Raw genomic sequence first — 26794 nt, forward strand, 5'->3', positions numbered from 1 at the left:
ATCCGTGTGTCAAAAAAATGCGCTCTTGAAGGCAAAGATCCTTTTGCGCTTGAAGGTTAGCAAAATTGTAAGTGCGCCATCTCTAGTCGACGGCGAGAGATCTTGAAGTTAGTCAAACGCAAAAAAAACCGGTCAAAAAGTAGGCATCGCCCATTTTCGCTCTATCTCACGCCCAATGTTACATCGAGAAGACGTTAGGAAGTTTACGCTACACCTACGAGACATTGGGCTTGTAAAAGCGCTCATTAGAGCGCTGTTCGTAATGGAGTGTATTGTGAAATCGTGAAGTGCATGGTGGACGTGCATAGATCGCATGCAACCGTACTGTGTGCCGTATATCGTAGTGTGTAGGGCGTGATATTTCTGTTGATGTTCGCGGAGGGAGAATTTAAGAAAATTGTAAAAATGCTGAGCAGTTGAATATAACCAAATAATGTCGTGACAGAAGCGGAGAAATTTTCATCTGTTTGCAATTTTAACGATGCAAAAGAAAGCAAGGATTTTGACGATTCAGTATGCTAGCCAAATGCACGGGAATGCACTTTGCTTGACGTGACAGATGACCGCCAGATGACCGAGTAAATTGTACACATGGCCGGTTGACTCTCTGCTGTGTGATTCCGTGAAAAACACCCGGAAAAGTTCACTTCATTTGCCGCTGCTAGACACAGGGAACAGTTGGAACTTAACTATGGGCCAATGTCTGTAGGCCTTACAAGGAAGCCTGTTCCCTGAAACTCCCAACTAGCCGTGGTTTGCAGGGACGGAGACGAGACGATGCCGGACGGATCGTCAGCGGGACGGGGGACGGAGGTGATGGCCGGGAGTGACCGGGTGGTGCTGCGCCGGCTCGCGGTCAGACCCAAGCCCCGAAGAACAACGCTCATCTTCGGCGTGAGCCAGATGATACTGGGCCTAGCTATCGTGGCCATTAGCTTCACAGCGTTTGCCCTGTCAACCAGCAACAGGGTCAGGAATGCTTGCCCATATTGGGCAGGATTTTCGGTGAGTAGAAAATAGAATAAAGAAATTGTAGCCTAAGTCTTTGAATTACTTAACTTATAGTTATAATATCTTAATTTTATGGATTTTTAAAACTCAACTTCCTTCCAAGTTATTGGAAGGAACATTTGATAGGCGCATAATTTCCAAAAAACTCAGTTCATCAACTGATCGTTGGTAATATCATTCGATTCTTGATTTCTACTAAATGACAGTAAGCCAGATGGGGTCCTACTAAAGCGCGTCAACAAGCGTCAACAAGCGTCAACAAGTTTTAGTAGTCGTTAAGTGCGCGTCAACAAATTTTGTATAGGCCTCTGAACAATAAAAACAGCTTTATATGGTAGAAAAAGCAATAATGAACATCTTCTGCATATCAATTAAAGTTTAAATTACTTAAAAAGTGGTTTTCCAGCGCGAAATCTACGACGGGTTTTTCGGTTTAGTATTGGCCGCCATCTTGTTTGAGATTTACATACTACGCATGCGTGGAGTGTACCATTCACGCATAGGGGTTTCTTTATACGATACGAAAATATTCAATTCTAGAAATTAGGAAAACTATTTTTTTTTCAATTATAAATTATGCAAAACTTGGTCACGGTACTTGGCTTATTATTTGAAAAATATGCCGACTGACACTGTTCACAATGTCTGCCAAAAACTCCCAATGCAAAAACCAAACGAGGTTTCGCAAAGCGTATAGTATAAAGAAACCCCTATGTGTAAATGGTACACTCCACGCATGCGTAGTATGTAGATCTCAAACAAGATGGCGGCCAATACTAAACCGAAAAACTTGTAGTAGATTTTGCGCTGGAAAACCACTTTTTAAGTAATTTTAACTTTAATTGATATGCAGAAGATGTTCATTATTGCTTTTTCTACCATATAAAGCTGTTTTTATTGTTCAAAAGCCTATACAAAATTTGTTGACGCGCACTTAACGACTTACTAAAACTTGTTGAAGCTTGTTGACGCTTGTTGACACTTATTGACGCGCTTTAGTAGGACCGGCCAGATGGACTAATTTGTGTTTAAACTGGTGTTTAATACCACTTTACCAGTTTTATCTTTATTAATCCAAGTAAGCTTTTTGATGATAATGTGGTAGGATAAATGCAAACGATCCTATGTATATACATGTATGCCTTAAAGCATCACTCGTCAGTGTCACAAGCAAAGGCCACAGTGCTGAGCACACCAACACCGTTGGTGATTTATGACATTTTACGTGTTAGAATTTGATTTGGCCTTGTGGTCGTCACGCACGATCACATTTTAATAACCTCTGGAGGAATAATAAATTGCCAAAAGAATTAATAGATTCTGGTTTCTAGGCTCATGAAATAAGACTTTTTTTCTACAGAAATGTCTTTTGAAAATGGAATTGAAATATTTGTAATACAACCTGTCAATGAAGGACCAACTTGCAAACGTTGTAATTGATTTCAACCGTTTAAAAGGCCAGCATTCACAGCAAAAAAATATATACCCGCTACCACTCTTATTCTTGTACACTTTATGCTGTGTTTGTTCCCAAACACAGAAAAAACCTCCAATTTTGTGTACATTTTTTGTGTAAATATTATTATTCTGGTAAGTACACATCACATGGAAAAGCATATAATTTGGCAAGCTATTGAAAAGTTGTTTATTTTACTTGAGTAAATATTTTGTTTTCTCCAAAACCACAAATCACTTGACTTTGACTTTCACACAAATTAGAAAAGATTCCGATACAGCGTAAAAGGTTTACAAAATTTTGCAAACAATAAATCAGTCATTGGATCAGCTTGTGTACTTAACCTCGTTCGCTTGTGAATTTAATCATGGAGGTAGAATTACATAGTTTTGTATTGGACCGTAAACTGCATGCAGCAAATAATCTTCCCTTAGATTGTGTTGTCTTCAACATGTCAGTCGTAAATCAAGATGTTGCTCTAATTATCTTGAAAACATGCCGCAGGCAACAACTTTATCCCGTCAACGAAAGTTCCAAACTTGTGCCTTCACCACTGCAACTTAATTGCACAGTCAGTTTCCTGCCCAAACAATTTAGTTGGAGACACTCATTGACAGAAATACTTGTTTCAAGTAATATCTTTATTGTTGCATTTTTGCTAGGATGCCACCTCAATCCTGCAAAATCCTACAACTGCCTCCATGTAAAAATTGCATACAGCCTCAATCCTGCAAAAGCATCCATTATTTCTTGAATTTGGTCCTAGGAGGGGTGACCACTGCCTCAATCCTGCGAAATCCTCCAGCAATCACTGTCAATATGTTGAGGCAGAGCCAGTGATATCCTGCAGCAGTGCAGAGGATTTCAAGTGTAAACTTCTTTTTAAATTTTAGTCACACTGTAATCATATACAAAAGACAATTGTTTTGGTCTTTATTCTTTACAACAAGTGCATAACTGTTTTAACAAGCAAAAGTACATGTATGCAGTGCAAGAAAAATATACCGAAAACCTATTGTCAAGATTAATATCCAGAAAAAGGCACAAGCTGTGAAAAAAAGTCAAATTAGCATTCAATCAATATTGAATTGCACATTATTATAATGCTCAAATGTGTTGAGACCTGTGTAAACTCAGATCACCTGACAGTTGTCAATTTTCGGGGACCGGTGCTGCCATTAATGCGCTTCCAATGATTTATTCATGCGACGTTCGCACCGAGCCTGCGCTGCCCTCGTACAGTACGCACGTGTACCGGTACATACGCGGGCTGTATATAAACCACACTATCACCAAGCTGCAACAAGCGTGTCCAGATCCCATGAATGTTTCATTCGGGCTGTCATCGGTGTCTGGGGGTAATTTACTGTGTGTGTGTGTGTATACTATAGCTTTTTCAGTCTTTCATCTTTTACCAAAATCCCCCACAAATTAGCCAGGGGAATATAGATGGGCTTTGCCTTCTGTCACTGTCAGACATGCTTCAGATAGTTTTCCTTTATGGTGCGTACTGTGTGTCAGTAAATGTCACCTGCAGGTTGCAATGTTGGTGTGAAAAAAAAGCCACTCTTATCGGAAGCTGTTTTCAACTCACTGTCATTCTTTGGATTGTTTGCTTGTTTCATTGTTTTGAATTAAAACCAACATTTCGCTCTAGAAATAAAGTTATCATTTCAAATCATTTAATATTGTTCAGATGCAGTGTTTCCCAACATTTCTAGTCACAGAAAAGAAATGTTCACTTATGAAATTGATTTTATTTTTATAGACAATAATACCATTCAAAAGAAAGTTGCAATTACGTTTTGATAACTTTTATGTCTGGTATAAAGCAGGCATCCAGAAATTGGCTTATTTAAAACTACATCAAAATAAAGAAGCTTTAGTCTCTTTTTTTTTAATTCCTGTCTATTTCATCTTAGATTAGAAATTAACTTCCTTAAATCATCCAAGTTTCATATGACTTTCCTCTTCCAAAGGATTTTACAGATCTGTCGTTATCAATTAAGACTTTCTAAGAACAGACATTCTATCTACAACTACCCGCAAAAGTACAGTACTTTTTGAGTGCCATCTTGAAACAACAAACCACATCTTGACCTCCAGGTAGCAGTAGTTGGGGGTGGAGGTAACCCAATTCTCCTCAAAAGTGCTGCGAACTCTGTGTACACAAATTATTTTTACTACATCCTAATCCTTGGTTTAGCCAGCAGTCAATCAGGCCCCATAACAAGTGACAAATAAACAACATACTTACATGTATTTCCTGCACAAAGTTCCAGAGTTTTGATAGTGTACTTTTTAATTTCAAGTGACAAGGTAAAACATGTCGTTTTTTTTTTAGCACTTCGTATTGAAATGAGAGATTTAGGCCTATAAAGGGAAAATTCTAGTCTTATTATGCAATTATACAGGGCCTCTCTGGCACCGAGATGGTCTACGTATAGCAAAGCAAGGGCTTTATTGCACCTGTTTAACACAAATCAGCAGGTGGGTTTTTTTTTGTAATTAATTAATACCAGTTATTGTGAGAAACTCTGCGAGCTCTTGGGATATTCTTCAATCCAACTGAATTCCAACAAAGTGCAGTAAACCGATTGCATAGTCTGCAAAACCAGTGGTAAGATTTGGATAATCCATGAATTATGACAGACTTGGGTGACAAAAGGTTCCTAGAAAAGGCTTTGAGGTTTTAGGATAAAGGTGTAAAAACAAAATTAAGCAACCAAAAACAAATAAAAGTTGTGACAGTAACAAGTGGGAGATGTGAATGACCAGAGCAACCCCTGGCCTTTTGTTTGATGAGTCAGTCTGTGGTTTGTTCTGTGCTGTGTTTTTAGCACTTTGGGCTTTGTGTACATTTATCACAGGTTTAAAGGGGGGAAAAAATGACAAGTACACTCTACATAAGGTGTTAAATCTTTGCTGACATTCTGCTGTTGGTTTATCAACCCAACTCCCTTAATTTGTTGGTTTGCGAGCTTTAAAAGCAAACTGAAGAAGCCTCACAAGGCATAAAACGCCACGCGAGGGACGTGCCCACAATTGTCTCGCTTTTACTACACGGGGCACTAACTAAAATTTGCCACGATCAATTGGAAATGTACAAAATTTCCCGGCACCACTCATTCTTGTGGGTGTGCCTGTGTGCACAGGTGTGTGCGTCTTGACTGTACCCGTAACGACAGACAGAAGATCCTGACTCATTCACGCCATCATTAGCGCTAATTCCTTCTCAAATGAAATCCTTGCCAAGCCATCTTCACTTTCACGGCTTTAAGCGGCGCCAGAAGAAAGCGCCTTTCTGAAAAAGCAAAAGGAGAAAGGAAAAAAGTCCACCCCTGGTTTGTTGAGTTTCTTAAGACCAACAGTGGTGTCTTTCCTGGACATTACCCTGATGGGATCAGATGGGATCAGGGCCCTTTTTTTTCCCTGTGAGCGATAATCCCTTTTGTTCAGTGTCACCTTGGTTTGTCTATTTCTTGAGTGATGCCTTGCCCAATCATAGACCCTTGAGTTTCAGAATCAGAGCAGTGGTGCGGAAACCGGGAGACAAAAGCTAAACAGTCTCCAGCTCTTGGAATCTAGAAAGTCCTCCAGATCGGCCACTGTGTGTTCAGACTTAACGTACACCACTCCAGTGTGAAATAGCAACCCCCCCCCCCCTTATTAATTGATTGGCAGAAATGTACAATCGATAACGTTAGAGGTTCTCTTCCGACAGTACAAATGCAGTGGGGTGGTTGTAATGAACATCCATTACACGGATATTTTGCATGCTAGATCGGAAATTGGAATCCTTGTTAATGTACATCGTATGGCAGCATGGTGGCAAGTCACGTTCCTGTCGGTGGATCAATGCTTTCTTTTATGGAACCAACCTTCAACAACAACAACAAAGATGAAAAAAAAGAAGATGAAAAATATAATACATGTAACAAAAGATGTAACAAATGATATATTTGATTAATAATAAGCATCCCAAATTTGCCCTTCTCAGACTTTTTAGTAGTGGACGATGAAACAACAAAAACTCAGAAAGTTTGAGCATCGATAAGTGGAATAAAAATTGAAACTTGACACAAAAATTGGTTTTAGCATGAACAAGCACAGTCAATTGGGAGCTCCACTTGTAGACCATCGACTCTTAAATTCTTTTACTAACTGAGAATGTAGGCTATTGTAATCACAGTATAAAATTTGATTGCGCATATTTTATTTTTTCCCTTGGTACAAATATAGTAAACGGTAAAAAAAAAATCTGTGGCGTCCCATTGTAATTTCATCCTCTGCAATCATCATGAGTTGTCACGTACAGGGTGTCGAGTTCCTTAAAAAATACGACAGTTAATTTTGCTCGGACGAATACATGATAAAATGGTAAGATAATCTCCTACGGTCTATTTCTGACCGTAATTTCACCTCTCAAAAAAAGGGAGAATTTGCAAAATTTTAGGAAAACTTTTGAGGGGAAAAAAAAATTAGGAAAACAACTATCTGCACCACACACTGAGCTACATTCCTCACTCAATGTGTGCGCGTGCACTTGACTCCAGGCACTTTCAAATTAAGGCCTAAAGAACCGAAGCACGGCCGGGGCCGGCCTGCCAGCTATTGATGGAATAGGGCCCAATCATGTCTTCAATTACTACAGACACCAATTGGCCAGTTTGTTTGACTGCCGAGAGATAGAAGCGGGCAAAAGCCACGATCCGTCAAACGTCTCGGGGTGTAGTCTGGCTCTGTGTTGACGGTAAAAGTTCATTAGACGTGTGTGCTCTAATCACACGAATACAACCACGCGTTTCAGTCACCTATGTGTGTACTGGTTGTTGGCAATCGCAGCATCACGAACTTACAAATCAGACAATTTTTGTGTACCTAAGGAGCTCAGTAAATAAACCTGGTCTTATACATCCATCATCTAGTAGGCCTAATTGTCAAGAAGATAATGTACTATGAGTTATGGATCATTCCTCTGAATCATTAATTAAATATTCTGGTTTAATTGGCTCAGTCACAGACAGCACATTTCTTCAGGTTTATTCACTGAGCTCCTAAAGTACCCTAAAAAAAGTGTGATTTTTTTTAATGTCCTTAACCCCAAATTGTCCATACGTGCATGGGTGGAGTGCTTGTTCAGCAATGACAAAAAGAAAGAATTTATGTGTAAAAAGGAAGAAAGAAAAGTGAGAACACAGTGAGAAAGAGTTGAGGCTCTGCATGGGAGAGGGGTTAATTATGGAAGGTTTGCTGTAGCACCATGGAAAGGCATCCATCCTGTGTAGTGAGAAGGTGCTTCTGATTAAAATCAAATTATGTAACCGCTGTGTCTTCTTGTAAGTTTCGTCCGCTTTCTTCCCACTTACTAAAGATATCTTTCCATGGAGCTACAACCAACCTTCCAAAGACTATACAAAGGTGACTGGGCTGGAGTTGCACTTCTTGAATAAAATTTTTTACAAGGACCTTCAAAAAGTGCTTAGACTACAAAACGTCTTGAAAATGTTAACCAAATTTCAGGAATCCTAAAAAAGTTTCTCATCTGGCATATAAACTTGAATGCTGCACACCGACTGAACATGTTGTGCACCATTAACTATACGATAATTAGGCCCTGTCTCTCTCTCACCGGATTACCATTTTGAAGATTATCAGCTAAGAGGATTAAATAATTGATTTCAATAATGTACCAGAGCAACCCCCCCCCCCTTTGCTAACCATCACTACCACAACACTGACTGTTGACGTTCCAGTATAAAGTAGGCCTCTTCAAGTACCTTCGATCCTAACATGATGCTCTTTAGTCAAATGCTAAAAGCGTGGAGCCAGCTTCAAAAGACCAACCGCCACTCGAGCGGATCCTGTGATATTTGGCGGCGAGGTGCTGAGTACATCAGGAATTACAAATGGGTGAAACCCACGCCTGATTTGTTTGTTCTAGGGATCTATCCAAGCACTTTCTGTTATGTAAAAGAAGAAAGAGACTAGAAAATCATGAAGCTTAGAGCATTTGATTTTTTCGGGGTGGGGATGGGGGGGGGGGGTGTTGGAAGCAGGCAAATTGGGGTCCAAGGGTCAAGTGGAGTAACAGAAATCCAATTGTCTGTTGACGCAGTTCGTCAGATGTAGCTGGAAAGCACCGAGTCCGTATTAGTCATCCTTGTTGCTTATTTGCGCTAGATTAAAAATTGTGGCTTGGGAGAGTTTGCACATACACATGTATGCACAACACACAATGCGCTGAGTCAAAATGTTAGACATTAACAGAATGTCGGACGGTCGACGACATAAACCAACAACTGCAAAGGCAAATATATGAAACAATGGTCCTGCTTCAGAATGTGTACATTTCCCGGAAAAGAAACGCTGTGCAAAGTATGGGAAACGTTGACTAATGCCATGGCTTCCTTTTACGAGTTGTTGAAATCTTTCCATTGCCTGATTAACGATTGTAAGAATTCAAAGTCTGTCTTTCTTTGATCGTGGATGACTCACGGAGGTTTCAGGCTTCAAATTAAAAACAGAACTATTGCAGTTGTGTCAGTTTGTTTTAAGTTATGGCTGAGTATCAAGCAGTTATAGGAAAACGTCTGAGAATTATTAACTCTTTAGCCCTAAACCCCCTGATGCAGTCTTTAAAGGTATAGTCCATCATTTGTAATTTGTGCATTTTGTTCGTTTGAAGCAATAAACAGGCATGCAACTTTTCCTCGGATCAGCTGATTTCCTCTTTTTTCACTTCCAATGTGTGCCATTGAAAATAGAAAAACACTGTACAAAGTCTTGGAAAGATTTGAATTTCCTCTTTTTTTTGTGACTTCCCAGTTGCATGCCTGAATAAAAGTGCTAAGTATCTGAAGGAGGATGCTGAACAACCAATATGATGAAGTTTCAGCTAAGCTTCAGCTGCATTTTTCGAGAAAAACAACATTCTAGGATCTCGATTTCAAATAAAAAGTTGCTGAATCATGTTTTGAATTGGGCATGAATCCAGTGTCCGAGACACGTTCTCACTTGCCGATTGCAACTATGCGATGTCACGCACAGAGCTGTTATGTTGAAAAAGGCATGGGAACTCTCCGAAAGTTAAAGCGGCAGGCTATTCATATACCAAGAAGTCCACTAGCAAGTGAATGCAGTCACAGTCAGAGACCATAGAGCTGATTGGAGGACGTTCCAGTTGTTTTCTTTAGCCTGTGTCCCCCACCCCCCCCAAAAAAAAAAATTGGAAGGCTTATTTTTTTTTTAAAGATTCATTTCGAATATATATCCGTTTTCCAAAATTGAAACCAAATAGTGGAATTCAAACCGAACATTAAAAAAATCCGGATTTAAATCCCACCACTGCAAGTTTTCCATCATACTGTACATTGCTGACCATTAATTTCAGTACTTTTTCAAGTTAATTTTAAGTAGGTTACTTCAAGTCACTGCACAGGAGGAAGTGTGTACATGCAAGCAAAAGTATAAATGTATCACAGAGTATCTAAATTTATAATCCAATAATGCTTGTACAACATGTTCATGTCGGAGGCAGTTACAATGTTTCAATCTTCAATTAATGTCTTGTACATTTCCGAGATTCATCCTCACTGCATTGACGTAGGATTGGAACAATGGTTTATATATTTCTTTTGATTTGGGAAACAAAGAGGGAAAAAGTAATGTGCAGTCTTCTCCTGCATTCTTCAGGACTTTCAGGATTACCAATTAAATTCTCTTATCTGGTGGCCTTGGAAATGGTTTACACGAGGCTAACCTACCGATACGGTAGACCTAGTGCCTTGGGGAGTATTAATATGTTTTTTATTCATCACAACATTGAGTCCGTGTACATGTACATTACATATATGTAACCGACTCCACAAAAAAGGTATTATGTCCCAAAAAATTGAAATTGAGTTATATACATGGTTGGAAAGCCCACAATGTACATGAAAGCTTTCATTTGATAGGGCTCCATAGCCCCTCCCAGTCTGGAGATATGACGTATAAATTTGCATATTACTGTAATTACTTCCTTAGAGTTTAACTTACACAACTGAGAAAACAGGCTTTGAAATAGCTGGCGTTGTTGTAGAACAACAGAATGATGCACACAAAATGGTTGGGTTTTTTTTTCCACTTTGTTCATCAAAATCAACATTTCTGTGAATGAAACCTGAAACTGTAGGTATTAAAGATGACATTCATGATACAAAATGAAAATGACATTTTGACAAAATGTTCACCCTCTCAATGTTGAGCGGGCCCTTACACAATAATGCTCAGTCAGAGCAAAACCCTTTTTGTGGAGCCGGTCACATATGAACATTACACATTGGAGACAGGGCAGGAAAAGCTCTTTCCGAAATTATGTCTGTGCTCTTAAGAGTTAGGTATGTGGAAAACTCAAACAGATTTTGCTTTAAAAAAGAATGAACTGATGATCAATTAAAAAAACATTTTTAGAAATAAAATTCAGACAATTATGATTCATACTTCGCTCAAATATTTAATGTTCATGCGAGAGTTAGTGAATTTGACAGCACAAACCAGTCGCGTCAAAATAACCAGATTTTCACTTCTGTAAATTCACAAAGAAGTCATGAATTTGTGCTTCAGAGCATTAAGGTGTCAAGAATATGTTCTTGACAATGTCCATTCACACATACATCCATACAGTACATGTACACGTACATTGTACAGCACACATGTACAGTACATTGCATGTGTAATGTATGCTACTGCAGGTCCTGCCCTTTACGAATTTAACTGTCTATTAACCAGCCCTGTTCAAAATACACCTAATATTAACCAAGACCTTTTAACCAAGGCCTTATTATACTCTGCCGATCAGCGTACAGTGCAGTAAGTTACAGTTACACATTGGTCGCCTTAACCAAGTTGTCCCAGTTTCGCAGAGTAAATAACCGCGCGACGTGATTCATTACCTGCGATACTATGCACACGTATACAGAAGAAACAGTCCTGGCCGCGGCGTAGTGATTAAGGGTTAGGTCATCCCTTGCCCACCCTTGAGTCTCTTCTCCAATAATAGCTCTTCTCTCCCTCCCCCCACCCCCCCCCCCTTTTCCCCGGTGTAAAGCAAGACAGTCTAAGCACTCCAGAATGGTGGGTGAGAGTTCCCCCTTCTGTTTGCCCAAGGAGGAACTTGAAGAGTTCTGTTGGAGGAAATTGCCCAAGTGGTCATGATGATGAAGCATCAGCAGTGCAGTAGTTTTCCTCAAGGATGTACCGGTACAGTCAACCGTCTTGGTGCAACCGGGGCTGTGTACGTGTACGTGCTTGCATCAAGGAAAAGTCTTTCCAAAGAAGGAAGAAAAATAGAAGAGAGAAAATGTCACAAAACAGAACTGAGCTCCCCGGCACGCACGTTCGTGTAAATTGCACCAGATCTGATCATGCAGTAATTGGGTAGTTAACCTTTACCGTTTGTTTCCCTTTTTGTCGCCTTTTGAGACTTGAAGGATGGCTGGCCACGTTCCCATTTTTTTTCCCGTTTGAAAATGAGGACGAAGATAATTAGCCGGGAACGCTTCGCTGCACACTCAGGACTAACCGCGCCTATGCTGGGTTGTGATTGGTCGGATGTGTAGACTAATGGGACTGGAGTCCTAAAGGCCTTTCTGGATTGGTTACGCATGAGTCGTTCTGATCTGATAATGTAGTCTCCTCCCTCTGGTTGGTTATTAGAAAATGTGTGTTCCTAGACATGTAGGAACTTGTATTACAAAAGGAGTAGTGTGGAATTTGTATAATGTACAGAATAATGTACAGTGTATATTTGTACGGTACATGTACATTATCTACCAAATCATGTATATACTTTCTGTACCTTTTTCGCCAGGTTGTGGTTTTGTCAGGATAAAGGGAAAATACAACATTTGCAAGCATCACAAAATAAAACTACCAAGTTTTTACGAAATACCTTACAGGATGTTGGTAAATGACATTCTAAAGCATCCTGTAAAATTATGGCACCTGATGTGAGGTCATTTTCAAGTAAATGATTTTTTTTAAATACATTTCCAACGGTGGTCGGCCGACCACCGTTGGAAAAACCTAACTATTTTTCAACTGCTGCTCCAAATTTACCATTTTTTTTCAGTTCAAATGTTGTTTGCTATTGGTTGCATGTTCATGAATGGGGGCAGGCCAGCTAGACTGGTTCCCTTACCGTACAATTTTCCGGCATCTATAAATTGATCCATTTCATTTTCAGTGGAGTCAGGGAACCAGACTACTTGGACATTCTTGTTTTTCTTGGTTTTTCCAGCATTTTCGAACACAAAACTTCGAACTTGTCTGTGGAACAATAATTTGATCAATAATACTAACCCCTCAAATAGTTCATTTCTGAAAATTAAACCAAAAGCCAATGATGTACAATCCCTTTAATAATATACATGGCATTCATCAGGTTTCTAATGCCTGACTTATGCCTTTTGATGCCTGATCTCATATCACAAGATGTGATCAAATGTATGCATTTTTCATAATTGTTCTAAATACCATTTTTATACAATTTTGAGTATATTTTGAAAAAAAAAAGAAATTCAATGCTATACATTGGGTTTTTCATCACGAGGAGAAAATCAGATTTTTTTTTCTTTTAAATCCTTTTTCTTGAAAATGCTTTTCTGCCATCCCCCCCCTAGTTTTTGGACATATAGGCCTACCCAGAAACTCCCTTTTTTTTCATCACGAGAAAAAAAAATTCTTAAAAATCCATTTCTGCTTTTTTTTTCTTTCATTGCCAATTTTTGGACATGTACCCAGAAATGCCCCTTTAAAAAAAATCGGACTGATTGCGCGCACCCCGGCAACCATTTTAATGTGATGGAGAGTTGTTTATTCAGGAATATTCCTCCACAAACAAATCCGTGTATTAATCTGGCTAATTGAAAGGTTATCGCCGGCACTTTACGGCCACGCCGCATTTGATGCGCCGGCTCAAATAAAGAAAGGGTTTGCACCAAAGATATGTTTATCAGGTATATTTGTAGCTCCATAAATTACACTGTCCGCTTCCAATTGCAGTGGCTCTTTGGAGGATGCTGCAGAACTTCTGAATAAACAGTGAAGGTTGGCGTATTGCGTTTCAAGTGGTGACCTTTTGATTTGGATTAAAACGTTTGTAGGCGACCTGGTTACCAATCGCTGGTCTCTTCATTGCCTACGGCAATTTTTTGCAAAGCTACACTAAGCACAAAATCGGGCTTGGCAGCTTGGCTGCGTTCTGACAAGAAGCAGCAATATGTGTTACCACCAAATGAGAATACAATATAGTCAGACTTTTTCGGAATTGAGATGATTTTATTTCTGGATTTTGCAGAACTAGAGCTTTCTAATGGTATAACATTTAGAAGAATCGAGTTCAGTTACGGAAATGTACACCTCCAACTAATTCAAAGTTGTAAAAGTGATTTCTGAGGAAAAAGGCATAATTTACATATCACGCCATTTTTGTGCTATGGTGATACAGGTACGTCAACCAATAAAACAGGATAAAAATAGGTTTTAAAACGTTTGATTAAACAGAAACAATTGGGAAATGTTCATGTAGAACAGGAGTTACAGATTGAGGTTCACCTGAAGAAAAAAAAAAGTCAACCACCCCTTCAAATTTCTGACTGTTTTTTACAGGTCATGTTGTGGTATTGTGTCTATGATATTGGGCCATGGTGGAGAAATATATGATTTTATCTTTTCACCAGATCTGGTCCAAGTCACTGCCGAGTTGCAAAAATAACAACACGGTTTAAAACCCTAGAAATGAGGTTAAGTGCTGCATGAGATGTATTTTCTGACAGTGTCTTTAGAGCCCAAACCAGGTTTTAGTTAGACTTTTTTCTTATAGACAGATAAAGCCTTTAGGCGAAAAATATGGCGCAGTTGCAGGGGCAGCAGAATGATTCTCAGGTTTGAATGGGGCCTTATCAAATCTCCAAACTTTTCTGACCTGGTAATACTTCAGAAAGAGGGACACAGATGAAAGATTGAGGGCAGTTTTTTTCAATGTTCATTGTACACATTGTATATACATAAATAGTATCATTGCTAATAAAGATGAATAAAAATTTAACACAATGTATCACATCAATATCAAAACATCTGTATAGTATATACCCAAAATGAAAATGTGCTTGAGCTGGGGAACTTTTTCTTTGTATTATGGACACATTCCAGACTTTCTGAAACATTCAATTGTGAAATTTGGCCAGAGATGATATGATCTGGGATATAAGATCACCTAATAAAATACATACACAGCAACCCCCTGACGCTACACACGTATGTACATGGCTGAGCTTCATTTCTGTCAACAGAAAGCGTGATACTGTAATTAATCTTTTGTAGCTGTCAAGCTTTGCCTGCAGCTGTGACGGAAGACCCCATAAAGTCCCCCCACCGACCCCCCCCCCCCCCCAAAAAAAACCCCTGTGACAAGCATACCCCATGTGGAATTTGAACAAAAACCAGCAGCATCCTGCTTTTTTAATGGCGGAGCAAAAACACTCAAGTCGGAGGAAATCTCATGTCTTGGAGCATTCAGGAGCAGCTCCTTTTTCAATCTTTGGCGCCAGCCAAACTACAGCACAGGCTGGTAATGAAACTAAAGATCGATATTTCATTGCGGCAAATCTGACATCAGAAACAAAATACATGTACGAGATATGGCACCGTTATCTACTCCTCGAGTTCACATCACTGTAGAATTGAGATACGAGCGGTGGATATGTATAAGATCTTTGCATCTATTAAAAAAAATGGGAGGGGGGGGGTTTGGTGAAGAGAAAATACAGACTTAAGGCAATGAAAAGAATGCCTCCTTTTGATTAAAAGACAATGATGGTGCCATGAATCAGCCGTTAAGCACCGGGCCCGCCACAAATTTATTGCACTTAATTTGGGGAAATAATTGGGATTGATGATGAAGAACGGGCGCTGGGCGCACGCACGCTCGCACCAGACGCGCTCCGCGACATCCTCAAGGCCCCTGCCGCACGCAGGAGCAAAACCAAGAAAATGAAACAGGGTCGGGTAATGGAGATTCTCCGTAATTCCCTTTTGGCTCTGAGCCGGCCCGAGATATCCCCGCTAGGTTTCCTTCCCTTGTGACTGATCCTGCGGTAGAGGGGAAAGGCATTGATTCGGCAAATAATATCAGTGCCGCGCAACCGTGGCCCCGGTATCGCTGTAATTGTGCGCGCTGTGGTCATTGCGAGTTCAGAGGTTTTGTTTCTCTCGATATCTTGTGATAAGGCTACAGGTTGGCACGCTTTGCTTGAAATTTTTGCCGCTTTCGTGTTTGACTTTAATAAAGTTACAGATTAGTAAAATGATCATTGTATTAACCCAAACCGTCCCAAATCCTCCAAAATCCTCTTTGCAAAATGGAGGATTTTGCAGGATTGAGGCTACATGTACAGTATATGGCAAAATTGTGACTGATTTTGGAGGATGCAGTGTGTCAAGGTCTTACCGGTAGGCCGGACATTGTGTTGTTTTACTTGTTTATGCTCAGCCGTGCATAAATTTAGGCCTAGAGTATACTTGAAATCCTCCGCACTGCTCTACGACGTCACAGGCTATGCCTCAGCATAGTGATTACTGGAGGATTTTTGCAGGATTGAGGCAGTGGTTGAGGCAAGATTGAGGCAGTGGTCACTTCGCCAAGGATCACATTCAAGAAATAATGGATGATTTTGGAGGATTTATGCTACATGCAAGATTTACATGGAGGCTTTTGGAGGATTTTGCAGGATTGAGGTTGCATCCTAGCAAAAATGCCTAGGGAGTTAGACTTTAATAAAGTCACAGTTTAGTAAAATATAATCTATTGTATTAATGAATATTGTGCTTGCACTTGATTCGCATACACACAAAGAGATTGACAAGCACAGAATCCCAAAACCCCCATCAATACCGGTACTTTCATATTGTACATGTGTACATGTAGTTTTTAAGCTAACGCCATCAGTAGGTTAAGACAAAGCAAAGAGTGACCTTAAGTATGAAAACTTGATAATATACCGTACACAGGGAGAAACACGTTTTTCTTCCCCACCAGCCAGCCAAGTCTTCGGCGGAGCTCCCTCTTGGATACACAACTGTTCACACAAGTCTCTCTTCCTGCGCGTGCTGTCCGTTTCTTGCGCTCGCCGCACACTGAGAGCAAAAATTAAAAAACACAGGGGTCATGCAGATTTCGTCTACAGTTCCCCCCTGGGGACAATTTAGCGGAGAGAAAAGAGGTTGATTTGAAGGAAAAAAAACTAGAGCATCAGATAGATTTCTTGATGCTCTATTTTACTCGCAGAAAAGTGCAGCTGATAAAAAGGGAAAAAGAAGACGACTAAATCGTCGTTATTTGGAGAACCATTTGCCAAATGAGTTCTTGAGTTTCAATTAAATTTGGTTGTTATTTTCTTGGTGAAAGTGCAAGGGGAACGTGAAGGTGGGAACTTGTACCTTAAAATGGACAAGAATTTTTTTTTTTTAAATTGTTTGCGGCATAAAGTATTTTCTAAAGGGCTAGAAAGATTTCTAAATTTTCTTGTGCTAAATGTGGTACTGTTGTTTGCACACTATAAATGTATGTGTGCCTATCCGTAGTATTAAACCTGTTTTGAAAAGAGATTACAAAATTTCTTCTTTTATGTTTTTGCATTTCTGCCTGAAAATGCCTTTTACAGTTTGTATCTTGCTGTTTTTAAGTTGGACCATTGAATTTTTAAGTCCAAACAAGTCCGTTCAATGTTTTTGAATCAGATTCACACGTATAATATGTACTGTACTGATATCTACTTACATGCAATTCTGATCAACTGTTACTTTTTGGCTTATTTGGACAAAGAGATGTTTTTAATTAAATCCCACAAAAACCTTTCTTTTACTTTCCTTTTTCTGTTAATGAGTGTGACCCAAGATTGACAGATTGCACACCATGTGAGAAAATACTGAGAGTTTAATGAAGTTTACAGATCGGCAAGATGTCTTGTGTATCGTGGATTCCAACATCAGACAGAAATAAACCCAGCCTCTTTTCTCAGCGTGAAAATGTTGATCATGTTTTGGTTGAGCAGAACATCTGTGATTGTCCGTCATCGGTGTCCCTTTCACCGGGCAATTAGTACCCAACATTCAATCCATTCTCCAGATCCCAAGTTCAAGTTCCTCTGGACGTAGCGCTGTCAATCATTTCCCCCCTCCCTCCCTCCTTCGCCAGTTGATCTCCATTTTACTAAGTCGCTATCTTTTGCAAGCCATTAATGAGCGTTCAAAGGGGGAGGGGACTGGAGCGGAGTACCGGTGGAATTTCCACATTCCCTGCTATCATTTCTTTTGCTGTCCGCTCGTGTTTACCGTGTGCCTGTCAAAATGAAGAGCGTTCGTTTGTATCCACTGTGCGATCACTGAACCATGATTGAACCTTTTGCAACCGGATCGTTGATTGAAACCTGGGCACTTTGTATATATATCTGTTGTAATGTATTTTTCAGACATGTATCCTGCTTGATAGTGCATTGAAACTGCAAGTGCTTTGCCCTTGAATGAAAGCACTGTTCATTTCTTTTGTCGGTCGCACTAGAGGTTGATGTTTGCTGCTCTCACGAATGTTTTGTTGGATCATTGCAATTTGAAAACTGAACATAAATGTAAATGTAATTGAAAAGTTTGCACTCTGTAGACAGAGACAGTGTAGCTTGTCAAAAAAAGTTCAAGGCAGCTAAAAAAAATCTTTTACAACAAGAATAAACACCTACATTTGAACTTGTACAGTAGTGCTCTTTGACAATTTACAATGTATAAAGTTCACAAACATTGTTTTAGTTGGGCTTTAGAGGCAAATGAACACCATATGTGAAAGCACTGTATTTTGAAAAAGGGAAAAAAAAACACAATCTTAACAACCTGATGTGATTAAAGATTTCAGAAAGCAATGCATGCAAACAGCAATGTGTCTGTTTTAAGAAGGAAAAGAAAAAGCTGAATGGTCATGGTACATAAAAAAGTATTGCAAAACACATGTTTATGTACAATATGCTAAAAGTGATAGTACGGTACATGTACAGTGCATCATACCCTGCAGATGGGCCCCATGGCATAACCGAACATAAACTGCATTTATATTGATTCTGTACTTGGAGTAGACTACATTTACATGTACATTTGTACATGTATAGTTCAAAAAGCCACGGTTCAAAACTGCAAAATACATTATGCATGTACATGTAAGTACCTGGTACTTTGTACATGTACATGTACATACATGTATACACTGTGTGTACGTATAATGTACAAGGGGTGCGGAAACCAGACAAGACAGGGCCGGTCCCCTGCCAGAGAGGATACAGATCGTTAGGTTTGGTAATTGGGAAGGGACCGGCTTATAAATGACACCAAGTGATGGGATATGACTGATACTCACACCCAGCTGGGCTAGCAGGGTCTCCCGAATATAAGAGCCAGGGAACATGGGCAGGAAGGGTCAATTTTGCTTCTGTCAGAGCAATTGGCAGGGTTCCCTCCCCTAATGTATTGGCCTTGTTATCGTGTAGTGTGCCAAATGAAGTACAGATTATAGATCAAAATCACATTAGTTTTGCTGTAGCCTGGTATTTGGTTGCATGTTTCATTTTGGGGAAGGGTAACGGAAAATGGCATTTCTTTCAGTCCTACCGGTAGTTTAAGCCTCACAATTTCACAATTTTCCTGTTCTGTTGCATGGATGATTCTTCCTCCATGCATGGTCACAACCAAGTGTGGTAACATTATATGAACCCCTCAAGAGTTGTTGTAAAAATGTCAAAATATTGCCTTGAATTGAACAAATGTGGCGTGCAACTTGCTGAACTTTTATTCTTTTAACCAGTTTGCGCCGGGATTACTGTATTCTGACATTGACCGGACCCAGGCATGGGATTGTTTTGCACGAACCTCGATGCCTGAGACAAGTTCAGGCCGTCATCTGTGGGTAGCACGCCCTGATATTTCCGGCCTCGCTCGCTGTGAGTGGGTCACAGACAGATATTTCCGGCCTCGCTCATTGCGTGTTTATCCGTCAGCCATTCCGAATACCGCAAAACCTTTGCGTGTACAATGTGTACACGTCATCCGACGTGGGTAGGCCTACACCACGTTATGGGGAAGTTTTTTATTGTTAGGCAAATTAGGACCGAGTTATGGGGACTTTCAGCTGTCCTCACAGCGTTTTCAGTCCCCACAAATACCTCGCACAGACGGTTGTACATGTATGTCCCCACAACTACGGAACAAGAAATGGTGAACTGGTTGAAACACTATTCAGGTTCAACCTGGTATGGGTATGTAAAAAAAAAAATTGTGCTACATGTGCAACAACAAACTTGTCTCAGACACACTGCAATCCAACACTGCAGCAACACAATTGTACAGACTTAGAACCCACAGAGAATGTGACCATGCCCCTCATAGAGTGATTGGGAAGAATTTGTGAAAAAAAGGAGCATATTTGCAGAGCATTTTGTCAACAATGTAAAAATAAAATCAAGCGTCTGAAAAATAAATCTCACACATGCACCCGTAATTGTATTTGCAATTTCTGGTACATGTTTGCCAGCATATAGTGACATTTGAAATCCTTCCAGTTCGTACTTCATCCCCGTATTATCTTACAATCCTCTTACGGGAACCTCCACTTCTTCCCCCGCCTCAATCCAGGCCTTCTTTTTTGCACATCCTTCCAAATCGGATTCCAGGATTCAAATTTCCAAATAAGGGAGGGTCCAGGTACGCCTTTTTGGAAGATTAAGGATTTTTATATAACACTGAAAATAAATTGAATAGTAGCAGACACAGCAGAATTGTTATACATGTGTGCAATTTTTTATCCAAAAAGGTGGATGAGAAGCATTTTTGTAAAGTCAGAGTGTTCAATGTGAACGCCATTTTGTGCAAACTTTTTTCAACTTGCCGTTAAAATGTGAGGCGTTCGTCTGGTAAAATGAGAGAGAACCGGACAGAGGTCGATATGAGGGGTTGTTGCGGGTATCAGGAAAAAGAATAAAATTCGCCTTACAATACTGTTTGTTGCACTTTATTTCGACATTCCGATGGCAAGTTATGGCTGTTTAAATTTCGCATTTATCGATTTGTCAAAAAAGTAAACTACTGAAAAAAAGGCCTTGAGTTTTGTATTCGTGAAAATGCAAGATGCCAACTGTTTTTCCTTAAAAACTCTTTTATTTCACTATTTTTATACTATTTCTTTAAAATACATGTATGTGTAGTAGACATATCAAAGATTACAAAAATCAATAAATCTGAAAAGCGAAAAAAATCAGCCCCATTTGGTTTTGGCATTTTTCTATACTGCTGCCTGTGCCAAGTTCCGTCACAACACCTCACAAGCGTGTAGGGGTAAGGCTGTAAAAATAGGGTCTGTCGGGGTAACAGGATGCAGAAGTTGTCTTTTGGGGGGGGGGGAGGTCTAATAGAAAGGATGGCTTTTATTACAAAGTAATCTGTATTGCTTTTATTTTTACCTCTCTTGTTATACAGTGAATGCACCCATGATGATGAATAAGGAAAGAAATTAGAATTAGTAAGACTTCTACAAAGGAAGTGGCTAATCATACCGAACCATACAAAATCAAACAAACTGATGTTTAATTAGAAACCTGTTGTGTTTGTTTGCTTTACAGGTGCTACTGACCGGCGGCGTTGGTCTGATTGCATGGAAACAGCCGTCCTCCTTAGCCGTGAGTAAAAAGCCTTGTAATTAAAGACTGTCGTCTTGCTCATTAATTCTTGATGAAGAATGGTACAGAGGGGCGCTATTTTGTAATGAGCAGTGGAGACATGCTTCCTGTGCATGGAATGGCGCGGTGGGGGAGGGAGGAGACAATCTTGATCATTACTGATGATGATACGAGCAATAAATCCTCAACAGTTAAATAAAACATTGAGTGTACAAGTTAATGACGCCAGCAGCAGTCAGTGCACGTCTTTCATTTCTGCTTGACCTTTGCGTGGGAGGTCGCAATGTTTTGATCACAATTGCATGTTGTGGATGCATTTTGAAAAACGCACCCGTCAGGCTTGAAGTAAAACTTGCTAGTGTTGAGATGGCAGGGTCTTAAAGCGTGAAGTTAGCCACTTTTCTGTCTTTCTCAATTAAAAAAAAGGAAGAAAAAATGTAGATGATCTAAACACCCTTACATTTAGCCCACAATGGTGCTTTTGTTCTGAAAGATTTTCAAAACATTAAAGGGGAAAAAGCCAACAGGGCAGTGGCATCAAAAATTCAATTAAAGCTGTTCATTACGGCTCGGTGCATCGCCGTGTTTTGTTTTTCCCCGGCAATGAACAGCTGTGTGGGCCATTTGGGGGAAATATTGAAAGAAGCGTGCCTTCTTGTCCGGGGCCCTGGCAGAAAAAATTAATAATAAAATACGACGGTCAACCCTCGGGAGGATTCTGGACCCTGCCGACTTGTCTGCCGGCTACCCTTGAATCAAAATGTCCTCCCCCGCCCCCTCCTTTGCCACGCACGTCCAGCGGGGACGTTGACAGAGTCGGAAGATGCTCGGAATAGTTGTTCTCTCCTGGCCGACTTCTTAACCATCTCGCGGGATCCAGATAATTCCTGGAGCTGTCTTCCCAGATCAGGAGCGGAAAGACGTTCCGGTGTTTTCCTTTTCTTTTCTCATGAAAATGTCTCCCCCAATTCTTATTAGCGGCATCTTGAGTATGCAGCTTCCCCTCAGGAGGGTGGAGCTGAAGGAATTGGTTATCCCAATGGTGATCATAAGAATGTCTTGGGTAATCAAAACTGGAGAAACATGTACACCGCTAATCATCTTCATTGTCGAACCTTTCAAATTTTCTTATCGTTCTAAGGTTTGGTGTGTTTTGACTTTTGATGGAGTTTTTCTAACGTCTGTCTGGTCGAAGTAACTTTCAGTATTGGATTTTGCCCTTTGACGACGTGATTTACAAGCACATCCTTCATTCAGGCTGCCATTTACATCCCTTATTGTAAGGCCATTGGCCAGATGTTGAACATGTACAAACTGTAGGCACCTTACTTTTGCTGCTTGATAACAACAGCGTGAAAAACCCAAATAGACAAAGCAACCCCAAATACACGCAGCTTATACTTATAGTATTATGTAGTTTTTAAAAAACGGCTCATCACAAATTATTGACTTCCTGGTGTTGATGATTGGGACAAAATGTGATGAGAGGTTCTTTCTCTGTGCTGTAGGCTTAGGGGTTTATGAAATCTGGGCTCTGTTGCCATTGGGCTTTAGGCAATATCTTCATGATTTTAGTCCTATGACTTGACAGGCTCGAGTACAGAGACGCCAGATACTGTCACATAAGTCGAAGCTGAAATCTAAGTCCGGGTTTTGCAAACCCCCATTGTAAGTCTCTGTATGTCGTACCGGTACATGTATGTTTTCCATTGTAAGAAAAAAGAAGTGTAGCTTTGCTCTCCCCCCTCCACCCCTCCACCCCTCCAACACTCCAACCCTCCACCCCTCCACCCTCCACCCCTCCACCCCTCCACCCCTCCACCCCTCCAACACTTCACCCCTCCAACACTTCACCCCTCCACCCCTCCACCCCTCCACCCTTCCACCCTCCACGCCTCCACCCCTCCACCCCTCCACCCCTTCACCCCTCCAACCCTCCACCCCTCCACCCCTCCACCCCTCCACCCCTCCAACCCTCCAACCCTCCAGCCTCCACCCCTCCACCCCTCCACCCCTTCACCCCTCCAACCCTCCACCCCTCCAACCCTCCAACCCTCCAGCCTCCACCCCTCCAACCCTCCACCCCTCCACCCCTCCAACCCTCCACCCCTCCAACCCTCCAACCCTCCAGCCTCCACCCCTCCACCCCTCCACCCCTTCACCCCTCCAACCCTCCACCCCTCCACCCCTCCACCCCTCCAACACTCCACCCCTCCAACCCTCCAACCCTCCACCTCTCCAACCCTCCACCCTCCACCCCTCCACCCCTCCACCCCTAGGGTTAATAATTTTTCGGTGTTCACCTTCTTTTTCAACGAAACAACGTTAGGCAGCACAGTTTTTTTCCGCAGATGCCTCGCAGATACCAGCCTTACTTTATAACGGCAAACAAGTGAACATCAATCCGTCATTCACTCTGCGAATTGTAGCTAGCAGGGGCTCAGCAATTATTCAACTGTTCGCACCTGCAGCTGGGGTTTCCCTGTAAAGCTCAAGACTTTTAATGAGTTTTCTCATTTAGAACCTCAATCAAGATGTCACGGACTTCAGAATATCATATTGCCCCGTGCAGCTGCTTTGCTTGTCGACTGCCGGGTTATCACATTATTCGTGCTTACAGTTTTTGTACCTCAAATGATCACTCTGCAAAGAAAAAGAAGAGATATGACTATTCATCTTGTCGCCTGGAATCCATAACGAACGAGCCCATCTGCACCATTCGTGTGTTAAATGGCTTTTAATATCCCCCTGCATAGGCGGTTAAGCCCCACTTCATGACTACATCCGCATTCAGCACCCGGTAATAAATGAGATCTAGACAGAGATCCGGGAAGTAAAAAAGGAACGTCGGTCGTCGGTCGTCGGCCGCGATCCTGCCAGTTCACTGACTGCCTAGACAAGTTAAGTTGTGGATTGAAGGAGAAGTCCACAATTGTGAACATCGTGTGGAAATTGAAACCGTTGCCAACTTGCCATTGGGCAAAAATGACGGGTGGGTTTAAGGCAGTTCATCTTCATTGCTCTGCGGAGAATTTTCCCCCCATTAAAAACTGTGCAAACACTTTACTTGCACTCGCAACATTTTGCTCGTACTCGGATTTTGAGGTAAAAGTAGTCGAATGTATGATACTCCACGCCAGAAACCTTTCATCCAGTACGAATTTCGATTCAGCGCACGTAGTCAAATTGAAACACGCCATGCGCACTCCACGTTTTAACGTGGGTAGGGGTTGGATGCATATGTGGGGCTGAGAAGTGATCCATCTGAGTGCTCCCACGCTAAAAAAATGGCTCATGTTGCACTATTACCTGAAATAGTTGGAACATCAAACTTAACAAATGACAAGGCACTCTAGTCACCTCCGCGCGCAATATTGCAATTTTGTGGAAATTTCCTGAGCAGAAGTGGGGCAAGGACCCCCAGAAGGCTAATTTTGTTGTCTATTGTACGAGGGTCGTCAGTCCCCCCTCCCCCCCCCCCTCCTTCTATTACAAATTGCTGCGCTATAACCTAATTGCGGCAAAAGGATGGCCCAATTAAAAAAAAAATGGGACTATAAAATGTAACAGGAGTGACATCCATATTTCCACCTTGTTCTTTGACTGGTTGCACTGCTGCAAAATACCCTGACCTGTTGCTGAAGGGGATCGATTCAGAACCACGTCAAGCTTTTCCTGTGTGCGTGTGCACACAATATTTCCCAATTTTGCCGGGGAAGAATGCACTTTTTATTTTTTTTTATGGTCGGCCTGTGTGTATACTTCACCTGAAGGACAGATGCGTGACTGCGGTGGCCACAAAAAAAAAAAAAAATAGGGATGATGAATTAAGTTGTCATCAAAAGACGTGAGTGGTGCATGTAGTGGTTTGGGGGAAAAGGGGTTGGTGGGTAACTGTAATTATAAATGCCCAGTTGATTTCATAGCTGGAGGGGGGTTGGGGTTTGGTTGAGCGTGACATGGTAGGTTGCAGGTGGTAATGGGACCTGATAGCCAATTGATGGAAAAGCTCCCGAGGCTGGTAGCCACAAGGTGTACAGGTGTATACCACAATGAAAAAAATGAAATTGCCATAAACGTTCGACCAGACCTTTTTGTTCCGGGAATAAAAGAACTTGTTTACGGTTTTTTAATCCTTTGTGTGATTTTCTTTTGTGGGAATTTGACTCAATCATGACCTGACTTGATGCATGGGCATTTTCATGTACATGATTGCGGGAAGATATTGTATGGACTGTGAACGGGGATTAAAAATAGTTTGAAATACGATATTAACTAGGCCCAGTACCAAGCCTGTTCGGTATGACGATGTTTCACGATATTTCGATTAGAATTTCATATCGGAAATCGTATCGATCTCATAAAAAAAATCGGCACATCGTGAAATTCGATATGCCGAAAAATATCGCGATATTCTTTTGAAGTACCGCTTTTGTAACTAAAGTCCATCCCTTACAATTTCAAACCGTCGCTAAAGCGCTCCCATGAAAAACCGCAAACCACAAATTCACTGTTGCCGCATTGTATGTACCGCGAGGTCTTGCCTATTCAGGGGCGGAACCAACTGACTAACGTCACGTGTATTGGATTTTGCGTCCTCCACGCACGCTGCACGTAGTGCAGTACAAACAACACAATTTCACCCCACATACCAAGTGCCAAAATCGTAATCACGTGCGTGGAGTTAACCGAAGGGAAACAAAGTCTCCAACATTTCGCAAAGAAAATACAGTGCCTGTTTTGTTTTGACGGAAATGTGAAGTTGTACAGACAAAACACCACAAATACATGTGCTTGAATTGTAGATTACGACGTTGAGAAGTGAATGTTTCGTTTGGCACGCGGCTAGAGGAGACCACGCCGAGCCCGCAAATTTTGTTTTTCCAGCACCAAACAACATCCGCATACGCACATTAAGCGCCCTCTACGATACTTTTATGATACGTGGGCACTATATATTTATTAGTTTTCCACATTGATCTCCATATACACAGACTGGATAGGACATCGCGCCGTGTTTGTGCACGAATGCGCGGCCGAACAATGGCGGCGCGTTTACTGTCAGACGGGTAAACGCGCATTGTGCTTTCACTTTGTTTACTTTGGAAAATGAATTATTGAGTGAAATTTTTCTTACAGGAGGGAGTTCAAGCGCTCCTCCAAAACAATCTTTAAAAAAAACTGTACGATGAAGAGTTACCCTCAATCCCTCCAAACAGCTCTTCCACACTTTCTTGATATACACTTTCTTATTATGCATTTTCGAAATTCAAGAACCCCCCTTTCCTTTTCCCTTTTTTTTTTTTTTTTAAATCCCTCCTCCTCCCAAAAATGATTGTAAGTAAATTGCCATTTCGTTTTTGGCACATTGGTCATTAGAGCACACTGAATTACTCCATCAATGAAATGAATAATATATTAATAATATGCTGAAATGACATCATATTTTTTTAACTGAACACTCACACGGGAAATTGTATGGAGATTCCATTCAAATGATTGATATATTTATTGAAAACCTGAACATAAACAAATTACAGTCTAAAAGATAAAAAACCTTAATTTTACAATGTAA

The 26794-nt window shown here is 40.9% G+C and overlaps 1 protein-coding gene across 1 annotated transcript; it reads left to right on the forward strand.

Annotated features, from left to right (window-relative positions):
* The first annotated feature begins 306 nt into the window (after positions 1-306).
* Positions 307-22303, forward strand: LOC119746469 (protein FAM189A1-like). Its single transcript, XM_038223431.1, has 2 exons — positions 307-1005; positions 21163-22303. The coding sequence occupies exons 1-2, from the start codon at positions 778-780 to the stop codon at positions 21241-21243; spliced, it is 309 nt and encodes a 102-aa protein (XP_038079359.1). The 5' UTR covers positions 307-777; the 3' UTR covers positions 21244-22303.
* The last annotated feature ends 4491 nt before the right edge of the window (positions 22304-26794 follow it).

This window comes from Patiria miniata, unplaced genomic scaffold (genome assembly GCF_015706575.1).
Source record: "Patiria miniata isolate m_02_andy unplaced genomic scaffold, ASM1570657v1 HiC_scaffold_7, whole genome shotgun sequence".
Classification (NCBI taxonomy): domain Eukaryota; kingdom Metazoa; phylum Echinodermata; class Asteroidea; order Valvatida; family Asterinidae; genus Patiria; species Patiria miniata.